Source organism: Piliocolobus tephrosceles, chromosome 11, assembly GCF_002776525.5.
Source record: "Piliocolobus tephrosceles isolate RC106 chromosome 11, ASM277652v3, whole genome shotgun sequence".
NCBI lineage: Eukaryota > Metazoa > Chordata > Mammalia > Primates > Cercopithecidae > Piliocolobus > Piliocolobus tephrosceles.
The window spans coordinates 127,902,879-127,916,394 of NC_045444.1; the positions used below are offsets into that span (position 1 = coordinate 127,902,879).

At 54.9% G+C, this 13,516-nt stretch overlaps 1 protein-coding gene across 2 annotated transcripts in view; it reads right to left on the reverse strand.

Moving 5' to 3' along the window:
- LOC116418967 (protein FAM240C) overlaps positions 1 to 5,838 on the reverse strand; it is an 8,677-nt gene extending 2,839 nt beyond the window's left edge. Inside the window, exons 1-2 of one of the 2 annotated variants that reach the window (XR_004229198.1) lie at positions 5,713 to 5,838; positions 530 to 678 (exon numbers count right to left, since the gene is read on the reverse strand). Coding sequence is in view for 1 of the 2 variants with exons in the window: in XM_031936408.1 (XP_031792268.1) it covers positions 530 to 678; positions 3,667 to 3,678 (161 nt within the window). In the remaining variant the exon portion in view is untranslated. Of the gene's footprint in view, positions 1 to 529; positions 679 to 3,666; positions 3,757 to 5,712 lie in introns of those variants that run through there. The other variant, XM_031936408.1, reaches the window with a different exon arrangement.
- Between the last annotated feature and the right edge of the window lie 7,678 nt (positions 5,839 to 13,516).

Sequence of the window (13,516 nt, forward strand, 5' to 3'; positions counted from 1 at the left end):
TGAGTGTTAGGGTGTGGGTGAAGGGGGTGTGTGTGTTGGAGTGTGGGTGAAGAGCATGTGGGTGTTGGGGTGTGTGTGTTCGGGTGTGGGTGAAGGGGGTGTGGGTGAAGGGGGTGTGAGTGTGGGGATGTGGGTGAAGGGGGTGTGGGTGAAGGGGGTGTGGGTGTTGGGATGCGGGTGAAGGGGGTGTGGGGGTTGGGTGTGGGTGAAGGGGGTGTGGGTGTGGGTGTTGGGGTGCGGGTGAATTGGCTGTGGGCAGTGGGGTGTGGTGTTGCCTGGATAGCGATGTTTGATCTGGGCTCCTGGTCTCACGGTTAGCAGCGTGGTGTCTTGTCATTTCCCACTTACTGTTCCGAATGTGATCACTAGGCTGTCAGTTTCCTCCTGGGTTGACTCTTTACACAGGTCTGGAGCTGAGGGGTTTGAGGGCTAGGGCTGTGTCCAGGCACACTGCTGGCTGGGCTCTGCCCCGGGTGATGTGTGCGGCTCAGGCATAGGGGTCCCCCACGCACTGTACACCCTGACTCACTTGTTCAGGGCGCTCCTGCGAACCCTCATGTCCTCGTTCTGCAGGTGTCTTGCGTGATGCTCGATTTTTTTCTCCCAAAACATCTTTATCCCACCTGAATCATACGCTACTCTTCCAGGATTCTTCAGTGTGAGGCTTTTACTCATGTTCTGGAAAATAAAAAGTGGAGAAGAGCTCAGCCACCTTGTGCCATTCCCCTTGAGGAGTGTGTGCTCCAGCACCCGGACGGCAGAGGAGCTAGCTCAGCCTGGAGCACTGTGGTCCCTACCTTTCTGGCACGTGGGGGATGGCGGAGGCTGCCCTCTGAGACTCAGGCCTCAGGTGGCTCCCGGCCGGCTCCTAAACACTCTACCCACTCCGCCTTCTGGAGCAGTCTCCTGGGTTGGCAGAAGTAGAAACGGAGGGCAAATCCCATTTTGGGGTTTTAGTTATTTTAAAATCTAAGCAATGATGCACTCGTAACTCTGTGTGTTAGTGTGGGTGATCTGCGGTCCCACCAGCGAGGCGAGTGTTTCTCAGATAGGGCTGTGGCTCCTGTGCCAGGTGAGTCTATGCCTTGCTTTTGAGACAGGGTCTCACTCCCACCGCCCAGGCTGGAGTACAGTGGTGCCATCTCCCCTCACTGCAGCCTTGACCACCTGGACTCAAGTGATTCTCCCACCTCAGCCTCCTGAGAAGCTGGCATTATAGGTGTGCACCACCCTGCCCAGCTAATTTTTGTATATCTTGTAGAGATGGGGTCTCACTATGTTGCCCAGGCTGGTCTTGAGCTCCTGGGCTCAAGCAATCTTCCTGGCTCAGCCTCCCAAAGTGCTGGGACTACAGGTGTGAGCCAGCATGTCCGGCTTAGTCGGCCTCTCTCAATACTTGGTTATTGGGTACCTTTTGGTTTGAAATATGTAAACCCGGGAGTGGGGTTAAATGTGGCAGGTTATACTGAAAAACTTCAGCTCTGCTATTTGATGTAATATGCTAAAGTGAAGCTGACTGAAATGTTTACTTTCTAATTATTTTGGACTCCAGCATCTATAGGACACCAGCAGTCTTAGAATATCAATCTACAGCCATCAAGAATGTCCAAGGCCGGGCGCAGTGGCTCATGCCTGTAATCCCAGCAGTTTGGGAGGTCAAGGCTGGCAGATCACTTGAGCTCAGGAGTTAGAGACCAGCCTGGTGGTCCAACATGGTGAAACCCCATCTCTACTAGAAATACAAAAATTAGCCAGGATTGGTGGTGGGCACCTGTAATCCTAGCTACTTGGGAGGCTGAGGTAGGACAATCGCTTGAACCCGGGAGGTGGAGGTTGCAGTGAGGTGAGATTGTACCACTGCACTCCAGCCTGGGTGACAGACTCCGTCTCAAACAAACAAACAAACAAACAACTAAAGAATGTCCATGACAAAGCACAAGTGCCGACAGCATCAGCCTTTACTGGAGCCCCGCTTGCTCCGGGTCAGCTCTCCCTGGGAGGCGTGGAGCCTGGGTCCCTGGGCGGTGCCTGCCCTGGCCTGGCCCCAGGTCTCTGTGGACAGCCCTGCTCTGTGCTTGAGGATGGGGTTTACACAAGGGAGCCAGAGCCACGTTTCGGAGTGCAAGGCAGCGGGTCTCCAAATGAAGGAGGCATCCACTGTTCTGGGGCCGCCTGAGCCCCTAAGCCGCTATCTGGCAAGCCCCTCGGGGCCTATCGGGTGGACAGCGCCATTTCTGCAGCCCTGGCTGGCTCCCTCAGGGCACTTTGTTCTTCACCTTGGCCCTGCTTGGCCTTGGAGGCATTTCTCTTTCCCCGCCCCCCACCCTTCTCTCTTGCTGGGGAAGAACACAGGGCAGCAGGCGTGTGGCTCGAGGGGAAAACCAGGCAGCTAAGACCCGTGGCTCGTTTCCTGCAAACGCGTCACCTCCTTCAGGTGGAGAGGGCGAGGCTGCCTTCTGGAGCTCGGCTCAGGTTGCAGTGAACAGGGGCTGGGGACTCCTTCCAGGTTGCAGTGATGCCACCCCTGGCTGGGGGCTTCCAGCTGCAGAGGCACGGTCGCTGCGGCCTGCGCAGCCTGTTGTGATGTGGGTGCTGGGCGCTTTGCTGGGGAGCTGCCCCTGGAGGGCCACAGAAGTCGCCCATCGATGCCACGCCCTTTGTTCCAGAAACTTAGACATGCAAAGTTGATCACGAAGGGACTGAACTCAGCCATCCTGCCTGTGCTGAGGACGCTGGCACAAATTCAATGAGTGGAAACTCAGCCAATGAGGAGGGTGGGATGCACGGACCCCACCAGTCAGGGCCTGCCCAGTTGCTTCCCCGGAACTTTGCACCTCCTCTGGTGTCTGGGCAGACGCCTCTCCCAGTGAAGCCGGGGCTGGTGTCAGATTCAAACCAAGTTAACAGCTGGAAAACATCTGACGGCTGAGACCTGGCTATTCTTGGCAGGGGCTTCGGAGAGCAGCGCGGGCGTTAGAGCTCTGGCTCTTGGGATGCTCAGCCTCCAAAGGCAGCCCTTTAAACCCTCATGGGATGAAAACAAATCAGCAGCAAAGGGCAGAACCAGCAAACTAGCAGAGACAGAAAAAACAGACGTGCGGCCAGGCGCGGCGGCTCACGCCTGTAATCCCAGCACTTTGGGAGGCCGAGGTGGGCGGATCATGAGGTCAGGAGATCCAGACCATCCTGACTAACACGGTGAAACCCCGTCTCTACTAAAAATACAAAAAATTAGCTGGGCGAGGTGGTGGGCGCCCGTAGTCCCAGGTACTCTGGAGGCTGAGGCAGGAGAATGGCGTGAACCCGGGAGAGGGAGCTTGCAGTAAGCGGAGATTGCACCACTGCACTCCAGCCGGGCGACAGAGTGAGACTCCATCTCAAAAACAACAACAACAACAACAACAAAACAAAACAACAACAACGACAACAACAGACAACGGTGTGTGTTGGGAGGCAGGTGACGGAGACATTGTCCCCCTGAAGGCGTTGACGTCAGGAATCCCAGTGGAAAACAAAATTACAAAGTTTAATTCCCCCAGCGAAATGCGGGTGGGCTCACGTACTGTGCCAGATATCTCACGTACTCTGTTCACATTTTGGGGAGCCCCAAATGCAGTGCCAATCTCTCAAGCAAGGACAGCGCCTGTCACATCACAAAGAGCTTACTTTTCCAACCATTTCTCAGTGACCGGAGGGTTTTCCTGTCTGTCGAGGGTCCTCAGCCTGTCCCCTTCCGGGATGCACGCCTGTATCTCGCCTGCCGCTCTCTGTTATATGGGCTCAGTGACACGCACGCTTGGCGTCGGTTCAGTCCCAGAAAGACCTGTGCCCTCTGTCTGGGCACCGTCCCTGGCAGAGCTGTCTGTCCGGCGGGCAGCTGTTGGCAGCATAGGAATCTGGAGGGCAGCCGGCTGCGCCTCCTCCGCCCTCAGCCCCCACAGGACTGTTTTTCTTCTTTCGATGGTTGCTCCCAGGAAGCTGCGTGGGTGGGAGGGAGCCGGTGTCTGGGAGGGGCGTTGGGGCATCTGGGAGTCCCTGGTTTTGCCCAGGCCTGTGTCTCAGGAATGGCGGCCTCTGCACTTAACGCAGGTGAAATGTCTATCACAAAACGACGATGCAGACACACTCAAGGCAGATACAGAAACGCTTAGGGTCTCTCTGCCCAGCCCATACATAGATTTATGTATTTATTGTGAGGAGCTGGCTCTTGTAGTGACAGGCGCTAAGAGGTCTCGGGATCTGCCATCTGGGACTCAGGAAAGCCTGCGGTGTCAGTCAGCCCGACTCTGAGGGAGGTTGGTGTAAATTTCAGACCTTGGTCCAGAGACGGTGAGATGAGGCATCCTGGAGCAAGCAGGAAGGCAGGAGAGCAGGGGCCATTCCTCCTTCCTCCACCAAGGCCCCTTCAGGCCGTCAGAGGATTGGATGACGCCCAGCACGCGGGTGTCACCCCGTCCACCAATTCCGATCCCAGTCTCGTCCAGAAACACTGTCCCTGCTGCCGCCCCAGTGCCATCAGGTCGATGCATAAAGTGAAGCCCCCGTACTTTGTCCTGGATGGGGCTCCTCTCTCAGGCTCCATCCCTCGTGGCCTCAGGGAGCCAGCAACAGGGCCTGGGCCAGGGCCAGCCTCCTCCATGATCTCTTTTCCATCTCCCCGGTCACTTGGTTCTTTATGAGGTTTCCAAGTAATTGATAGTTTCAGGTGAAAGCTTTTGGGAAAATTTCATTTACTATCATAAAGCAGATTGTACACTTATTTTTTGTATTATCCTTAAAAATTTTTTTTTTTTTAAACTGGTGTTCTATGGGTGTCATCAGTGGGTTGGGAGCTGTTTGTGATTTCCCGAGTCCTGGTGTGTGCTCAGGACACCTTGATCTGCGGCTCCCTGGGAACTGGGGTTCTGCTTCACGACCTGCCAGGACGTGACCCAGCACACAGAATGCACGAGGTGGAAAGACGGCGCTCAGGCAACGAGGGTGGAAGACGCCAGTGGGAACCAGCAGCTGCTTCAGAAAAACCGCTGCCTGCAGCACAGATGAGAGGAAGCGACCTAAAAACGGAAAGGATTAACCCCAGGAGAGGCGTCTCCAGCAGGACTGCGTTTTTGTAAAGCCCGTGGTGGTCTCCCCAGGTCCTATGCGTGAGCGCCACGGGGATCCTCCACCTGCTCTGGACACACGGGAGGAGGGAGCCGAGAAGCCAAACCAACCACCAATCAAAACACCGGCCTAGGACTTCGAAAGGTGTGTCCAGGCCCCTTCATTCTGATGTGTGCGCAGAGGGACCTCAGGGCGCCACCGTGCTGGCTGTGCCTGATGGAGCTGCAGGTTGCAGGGAGCGCATTCTGATTTCCACGTGTTTCAGAGTTTGCAGGTCAAGTTTGCACTATCTGCATAATCAGCCAGAGCGGAGGAGAAATTTGGGAGAATGCATTTGCCCCAAGCTGAGGCGTTTGCATTTCTTCCTCTTTCCTGAGCTACCCCAGTGCAGTGGGCTCCAGACGATCCTGTGGCAGGAGGTTCTGAGTGAACTTTCCTGCACCCGCCACCCCGACCCCATCAGAGGCGGTTGTCCAGGCTGCAGGGCTCCAGCTACCGGGCTCAGCCGCCTTCTAGCCCAGGAGTCCCGCCCGCGGCATCCCCTCCGCCCGCCAGCCGGGAACGCTGCCTCGTAGCCTCCTGTGCCAGTCCCGTCCTGCGCCCCTGTACCTGGGCTCTGTGACGGTGAAGCCGGCGTCCTCACAGTCGCAGCAGCAGCGCAGGCTGAGCCTTCCCCGTGTGCGGCATCACCCAGCGCTGTCCTTCCAGCCTCCCGGGAGCCCAGGGTGTGGAGGCTGCCAGACGCAGGACCTGAGAACCTGGACCCGGGCCGGGTGTGCGCAGGAGTTGGCAAGTGCCGAGCACTGTGTCCCCTTGCATGGCCACTCTGGGGGCTTCCACCCGCCTAAAGGACAGCTCCTGAAGCACCCTGGCCCTGCACTCACGGTGGCACGCAGGCGCCGTCCGGAGCCCAGGGGTCAGGCCCAGGGCCCTTCCCTGAAATCTGCCATGAAGGTGAACGCTTGGCCCAGGGCTCCTGAGGCTGGTGGTGGCTGCTCCCCATGAGGCCTGCTGGCTCCCAGGGGCTACCCCCCTTTGAGAACGGGGTGCCGTCTACAGCTGGGCCATCTGGAAGGGGCCCAGTGATCACATTGTAAAGTCATTGTTGAACTGGGTGCTATTAACCACTAGTGAGCCACAGCCATGACATCCTTTGTAAAGAAAAATGTTCCCAACTGAAGCGCTCGCCCATGTCCGTGGTGAGACGCCTGCCTGGGGTGGTCTCTGCTTCTCCGCAAGGAACCCCTCGCCGCCTGCTCAGCTGCACCGGCGGATGGTGGCAGGAAACGGGCGGCGCGGTGGGCTCTGCGCCCAGCTCACTGCGAGCGTGGCTCCCTTCGCAAAAGGCCAGACAGACCAGCGCCCTCCTTGCCCCGCCCCTGCTTGGGGCGTCTGTGTGCTTGGAGGGGGCCCAGGACACAGCGGCCATGAGCCTGCAGCCCAGGCTTCCTCGTCTTCCTGGAGGGGGCGTGAGGAGGGGTCTGCAGCCTCTGTCTCCCCCCAGAGCAGCTTGGGAGGTCCCGTGCTCCAGGGACGCCGTCTTTGACTCTCTTCTCCTGGGCCGCAAGGCTGAGGCCCGAGTGCAGAGGCTGCACCTTCTCAGCTCCACTGTGACCTTCTCCCAGAGCCAGGGGACACGCCAGCCCCCGCGCACATCGCCGCCCGGCCCACCTCCTGTCTGAGCCCTGACAGCAGACAGGGCCCTTGGTGCCTGGAGCCATCAGGACAGATGGTGGAGCTCAGGCCCCTGCGTGGGGAGGGGAGGAGTGAGTCCCAGGGTGGGGAGGAGCGAGTCCCAGCGTGGGAAGGGGGTGACTTTCGCATCCATGGTGCTCTGTCGAGGCTCCACACACTGGACAGGCCACAGCTTCTCATGGGACTCCGGCGGATGCCTGGCTCAGAGTGGCCGCCTACTGAAGCGGCATCCCAGGCCCCAGCAGCCCAGACCCCGCCCCCCAAGCTGCCCTCCTCATGCCCAGCTTGATGGGTACACAGTGTTGCCCGCTAGCACCCACGCCCTCCTGAGGGGTCCCTGGGCTGCAGCAATGTTTGGTCTGAGTGAATGACCCATGGGGGGACAGGAACCCTTGTAGCTGCAGACTCCCCTACCACAAAGCACAAGGTGGGAGGGTGTACCAGAAGGCAGCATTGCGCCTGAGACCTTGGGGGTCAGCAGCTGGGCTGGGAGCTGGCCTGGGAGGCAGGGAGGCAGGGATTACCTCTGGAGCCATGTCTGGGGCTGGGACTTTGCCTAAGCCAGGTGTTCTAGGAATGAACTTTAGCTGCAGAGTCCGTTATTCATCTGGCTCAGCGTTGGGGAGAACAACAGGGAGTGGTGGGGTCTGTGGCAAAGTGAGATGCAGCCATGTCCACGGGCGGCTGGTGCTGAGCAAGGGCTCACAGCTGCTCTGGGCAAACTTTTTCCATAGATGCCTCAAATCTGAATTTTTAGGAAGCATATCCAGATTTTAAGGTGTTGACTAACTACTATTTCACCTAAAAAAGTCACTGAGCCGTCTCCCCCATGTGGGCTGGACACAGCATTGTACTAGAATCCCAGCAGCGTGGGGATCCTGCACTTCTCGGGGACCCGCGGGGCTGTGGTGGGTGTCTGGGATTCCAGGGTGGGGGCAAAACCCTGCTTTTGAGGAGTCCTCAGATGGGGCGGAGAGAGCTGTTCCGGGACGTCCTCCATCACGGCAGGTGGGAGCTGAGCGGCTGTGGGGAAGGGGGAAGGCATTCTCCTCTAGACTCAGGAGGCAGACGGGTCTCTCGGATTAGACAGCATGGAGTGGGAAGGTGGCAGTTTCATGATCGATTTCCTGACCAGAGCCCCCTGCAGAGGAATCTTTTTCCCGAATACCGTATTTTCTAAGCTATTAGGAGCACAGCTTGGCAATGACTGAGGGTGTCTGGACGGTGAGGTGTGTGCTGGGAAGCCTTGAGGCGCCATCCCGTCTGGCGTGCCCCAGGAACATATGTGGGGAGGGTGCCGGGCCCTGAGCCTGTGGGTGTCGTCAGGAGGCGGCCCCTCTTTTCCTGGTTCTTTGCCTGCTGGTGCTGGTCTGTAAATGCCCTCGGGCCTCCTCCTGGAAGAGCCTCTTCCCTGGGCCGGTGCTAAGCTGCAGAGGCTGCAGGTGTGTCTCTGCACGTGGCTGTGCTCTGTGGGCTGCGTCCTTTCTCCTGCTGTCTGGGATTGGCTGCCTTCCTCTGCCCAGATGTGGCTTTGTTCTGTTGGAGTCCAGTGTCAGAGGGCAGTCAGATGTTTCTAGATCAGCTGTGTCCATAGGGGCACGGGCCTCCTCATCACCGTCCCTGCCCCAGGCTGGGCACCACACTTGCGCCTGGCCATCCTCTGCCCAGGAGAAAAGGGGGAGTGGGTGCTGGGAGTGTGTACTTGTGTGCACAGGTGTGTGTGCAGGGCTGTGGGTGTACGCACGCCTGCGTGTTTAATCAATACCAAGTGGGCTGGGAACCTCACCCTGAAGTGTGAAGGGCCGCGCCTCATTTAGAATTCTTCTCTTTTTCTCCTTCTTGAGCAGCAGGATGTCGAGCGGGACCCTGTCTGGTGTGGCTGTGTCCGGCCCCCCGTGCAGGTCCTGCACCGTGGACTCCCAGTGTCCGGGGATCCGTGCCTAAAGATGCTGCTGGTTCTGCCAGCCCAGCCTTTCCTGAGAGTTTCCGGAGAGGCCCTGGTTGCACAGAGTGAGTTCCAGTTTAGGTCTGGTTAGTTCTCCCCCAGCGTCTCTCAGGAGCTGCGTTTCTTCTTCATGACCTTCCCCTTAGACCTGTGTCAGATCAGGGTTAGAGGTTGGTCTTCTGGCCTGTGCGGCCACCGTGGCGCCCTCGATGCTCTGCCACAGGCTCCCTTTCTTTTCGCGGAGGCAGCATCCGGCCGTAGTGAAACTGAGTGTGTGGGGGGAGGCGCAGAGCTCCCAGGTCCCAGCCCCCAGCTGCCTCACTGGAGAAATTCCCGGACATGCTGAGTGAGGCTTCTGGGATGAGGGACAGAAGGCAAAGGATTAAGGGGTTAAGTAAGTGCAAATGCAGCTTTGGAGGTTTAAAATCCTTCACGTGCTGTGAGGGAAGAACAGGTACCAGACTGGAAGCCATGTCAGGTTGCCCTCGAGGGAGCCCTCAGCCAGCGTGAAGACCCATCTGGGCTGCCCTGCGGGGACACCCCTGTGCTGGGGCCACTGCAGGAAACGGACCTGTGAGGGGCGGCTCCTGTCAGCCCAGGGTGGGCCGGGCCAGGACCATATGCACAGCATGGCTGAGAAAACGAGCAAGACTCCAAGGTCCACCCAAGGGCCCGAAGGCCTTTAGGGAGACCTAGCACTGTTGTGGGATCAGGAGGACCAGAGAGAGACCTTGGAGTGTGTATGCAGAAGGATATCTTTATCACTGAGTGCACTCAGACCCAGCAAACTCAACGTCCAAAGACTGGGCCCAGAACAAAGACAGTGCCTGACTTTTATACACACTTCACAAAAGGGGGTGGGCTAGCTTGAAGCAAGCTTACAGTGGCATGAAAGCAGGGATACCGAGGCAGGACAAACTCAGGATTGCACATGACTGTTGCCAAGCAACCCAGATATCCGTTATCTAGGTTAGCCTGGGCAGGAGCTTATTCATAACCCTCACTGTGGCGCCCAGGTGGCCGTAACTGAGGCCTGCTCAGAGGCTCATGATCGTCACTCTACTGCCTAGATAAACAGAATACTCGAAGTCGCTAGTTATAGAGAACAGGAATTTATAAACTCATTCCATAAAACAAAGGAAAATTTGTTTTTCTCCTCCCTATGTTGAGGGAGTGCTAGGAGAGTCTCCAAGCACATTCGATAATATTATTATTAAGACTTTTCCTGGGTCTGGGCTGTGCTTGTTGCTGCCTCTGGGACAAGGCAGCCTAACACAGGAAAGCTTATTTCTCTTTCTTTTTAATTTTATTTTTCTTTAATTTTCCGCCTCAACACCACCTGAACGTGGCTTAGTCTGCGGCCAGTGTTTGTGGAGGGCTGAATAGTGTCCTTAGGAAATATGTTCAAGCCCTAACCTGTGAACACGGAGGTTTTTGGAAATGGGTTATTTCAGACGTTATGCGTTAGGATGACCTCATGATGGATCAGGGTAGGCCCTAAATCCCATGACTGGCTTGCTTTTAAGAAAGGGGAAATGTGTGCGCAGACACACAGGGAAGGTCCCGTGAAGCCCGAGGGAGAGAAGGAAGTGACATGTCTACACTCCAAGTGCAGAGAGAAAAGGTTCAGGGCTGAGGCTCCTGGAACAAGACTGACTCACCAGAGAAAAGCGAGCAAATGTATTTTGGTTTTATGTGACTTGGAGCCTTTGTAAGGAAATGAAGACCCAGAGCCGGGCGGACCTGTGTGTTTGTGCTTTGGCTTGATGAAGAGGGGATGGCCGTGGGGAAACGTGGATGAGGATGGGAGGCTGTGATGTGATGGGTGAACTGGGCACCTCAGCACGGCCTGTGTGCCTGGGGGAGAGAGGATAGGTGAGCAGGGAAGCGACCGTGTTGACTGCACAGCCACCACCTAAACCTCAGTGTTTGTGTCGTGATTGAGCTCACGCAAGCAAAGCTATCTCCAGCGGGGACTTTCCCTTCTAGAGAGCACGCACACTTCAATTTTTACCTGTTCCCAAACTGACCCTTTGCTCATTGTAACAGTGAAAAAGATACCCCTGGGTGGAGCTATAAGAGGCTAATGAGACATACCACGTACGAACAAGCATGTGCGGCCACCACCGTGCGCCCAGACGACCACCCAGAACGTGCTTCCTGCTAACACCTCTCCCACCTTCTTTTTTTTTTTTTTTTTTTCGAAGTGGAGTCTAGATTGGTCCCCAGTCTGGAGTGCAGTGGTGCGATCTCAGTTCACCACAACCTCTGCCTCCCAGGTTCAAGCGATTCTCCTGCCTCAGCCTCCTGATTAGCTGGAATTATAGGCATGGGCCACCACGCCCAGCTAATTTTCTATTTTTTTAAGTGGAGACGAGGTTTCTCCATGTTGGTCAGGCTGGTCTCGAACTCCTGACCTCAGGTGACCCACCTGCCTTGGTCTCCCAAAGTGCTGGGATTACAGGCATGAGCCACCACGCCCGGCCACCTCTCTCACCTTCTTATGGATCATCGGGTAAGACTCCCATAATGGGAGCCTCCCTGTGGCTGGTCTCTGCTGTCTCATCCTCATGACCCGCCCTGAGTCCTCTCTCCCTTAGGGTGGCCTGTCTATTCTGCACCTCACTTTCAAAATATTCCTTTTTTTTTTTTTTTTTTTTGAGACAGAGTTTTGCTCTTGTTGCCCAGGCTGGAGTGCAGTGGCACGATCTCGGTCCCCTTCAACCTCTGCCTCCCAGATTCCCGGCGTGGCCGGGAGCAGATTCCCCCTCCCGTCTCGGCAGGAACTGACCCTGCCAACGCCTGACCTCAGACTTCCGGTCCCCAGGCTGTCAGACACAGATTTCTGTTTTGCTTACGCTAGGCTCTGTCCCCTATGGTGGCACCATGGGTGCCTCTCATCGGTTCTTTTCAGGTGGCCGGAAGTCCAGCACACACGCGGGCCAGGTCACCAGGAGATCTAGGCAGAGCGACGTGCAGATTGTGGGGTCCCCTCTGGCTCTGTCCTTTCCGGGAACTCCTCTTTCCTCCCTGGCTGCTATGTTGCTCTCTGGGTCCTCATGCCGGAGGGACGGTGGTTTCCTACCCGAGGCTTTGCTCCCTGTGTGTGGAGCCACAGCCAGGACTCAAGTGGGAGAGGAGCTCACACTCTCAGAGCATTGAGCATGGAGAGGCAGCATGGCTGCAACTGTGAGGAAATATAGGGAGCCACATGACCGAGCAGGAACTTACCTACTGACCACTCTGCCTGAGAGCCACCTACTGGATCACATCCCAAAGCTTCAACACCAAAAATGCTTCTCTAACATACCCCTGCTGTAAAGCCAAAGACAAGAAGTCAGATACAGATAAAGACCCTGCACAAAGCTTCAGCCCTGTGAAAACATCCAGAAGTCTATTGACTGTATTCAAAATATACCACAGGTAAAGGAACACCCACATGCAGAGATGAGAAAGAGCCAGTGCAAGAACTCTGGCAACTCAAATGGCCAGAGTGACTTCCATCCTCCAAACGATGGCATCTTGTTCTCCAACAAGAGCTCTTAACGAGGCTGAGTTGGCAGAAATGACAGAAATAGAATTCAGAATATGGATAGAAACAAAGATTATTGAGGTTCAGGAGAATGGCAACACTCAACCCAAGAAAACTAAGAATCACAATAAAAGGATACAGAAGCAGACCGATGAAACAGACAGGTAAAAAAGAACCTAACTGACCTGGTAGAGCTAAAAAATACACTACAAGAATTTCACAATGCGATCACAAGTATTAACAGCAGAATAGACAAAGCCGAGGAAAGAATCTCAGAACTTGAAGACTGGCTCTCTCAAATAAGACCATCAGACAAGAATAGAGAAAAAATAATAAAAAGGAATGAACAAAACCTCCAAGAAATATGTGGTTATGTAAAGAGGTAAAAGCTATGAATCATTGGTATCCCTGAAAGAGATGAGGAGAAAGCAAACAGCTTGGAAAACATATTTCAGGATGTCATCCAAGAAAACTTCCCCAACCTCACTAGAGAGGCCGACAGTCAAATGTAGGAAATACAAAGAACCCCTGCAAGATTTTACACAAGAAGATTATCCTCAAAACACATAATCATCAGATTTTCCAAAGTCAAAATGAAAACAAGAGTGTTAAAGGCAGCGAGAGAGAAAGGGCAGGTTACCTACAAAGGGAACCCATCAGGCTAACAGTGGACCTGTCAGCAGAAACCCTACAAGCCAAAAGAGATTGAGCATATTCAACGTTCTTAAAGAAAAAAAACCTTTCAGCCAAGAATTTCATATCCAGCCAAAATAAGCTTCCTCAGCAAAGGAAAAACGAGATCCTTTTCCAATAAGCAAATGCTGAGGCAGTTCATTCACACCAGACCCACCTTACAAGAGATCTTGAAAGGAGCACCAAATAAGAAGAGGAAAGATTGTTACCGGCCAATATAAAAACACACTTAAACACATAGACTAGTGACACTATAAAGTAACTACATGAACAAGTCAGCATAATAACCAGCTAACAATATAATGACAGGATCAAATTTACACATATCAATACTAACCTTGAATGTAAATGGGCTAAATGCTCCATTTAAAAGGCATGGAGTGGCAAGCAGATAAAACAGCAAACTCCAACAGTATGCTGTCTTTAAGAGACCCATCTCACATGCAATGACACCCATAGGCTCAAAATAAAGGATTGGAGGAAAATCTATCAAGAAAATGGAAATCAGGAAAAAGCAGGGTTGCTATCCTAATTTCAGACAAAACAGA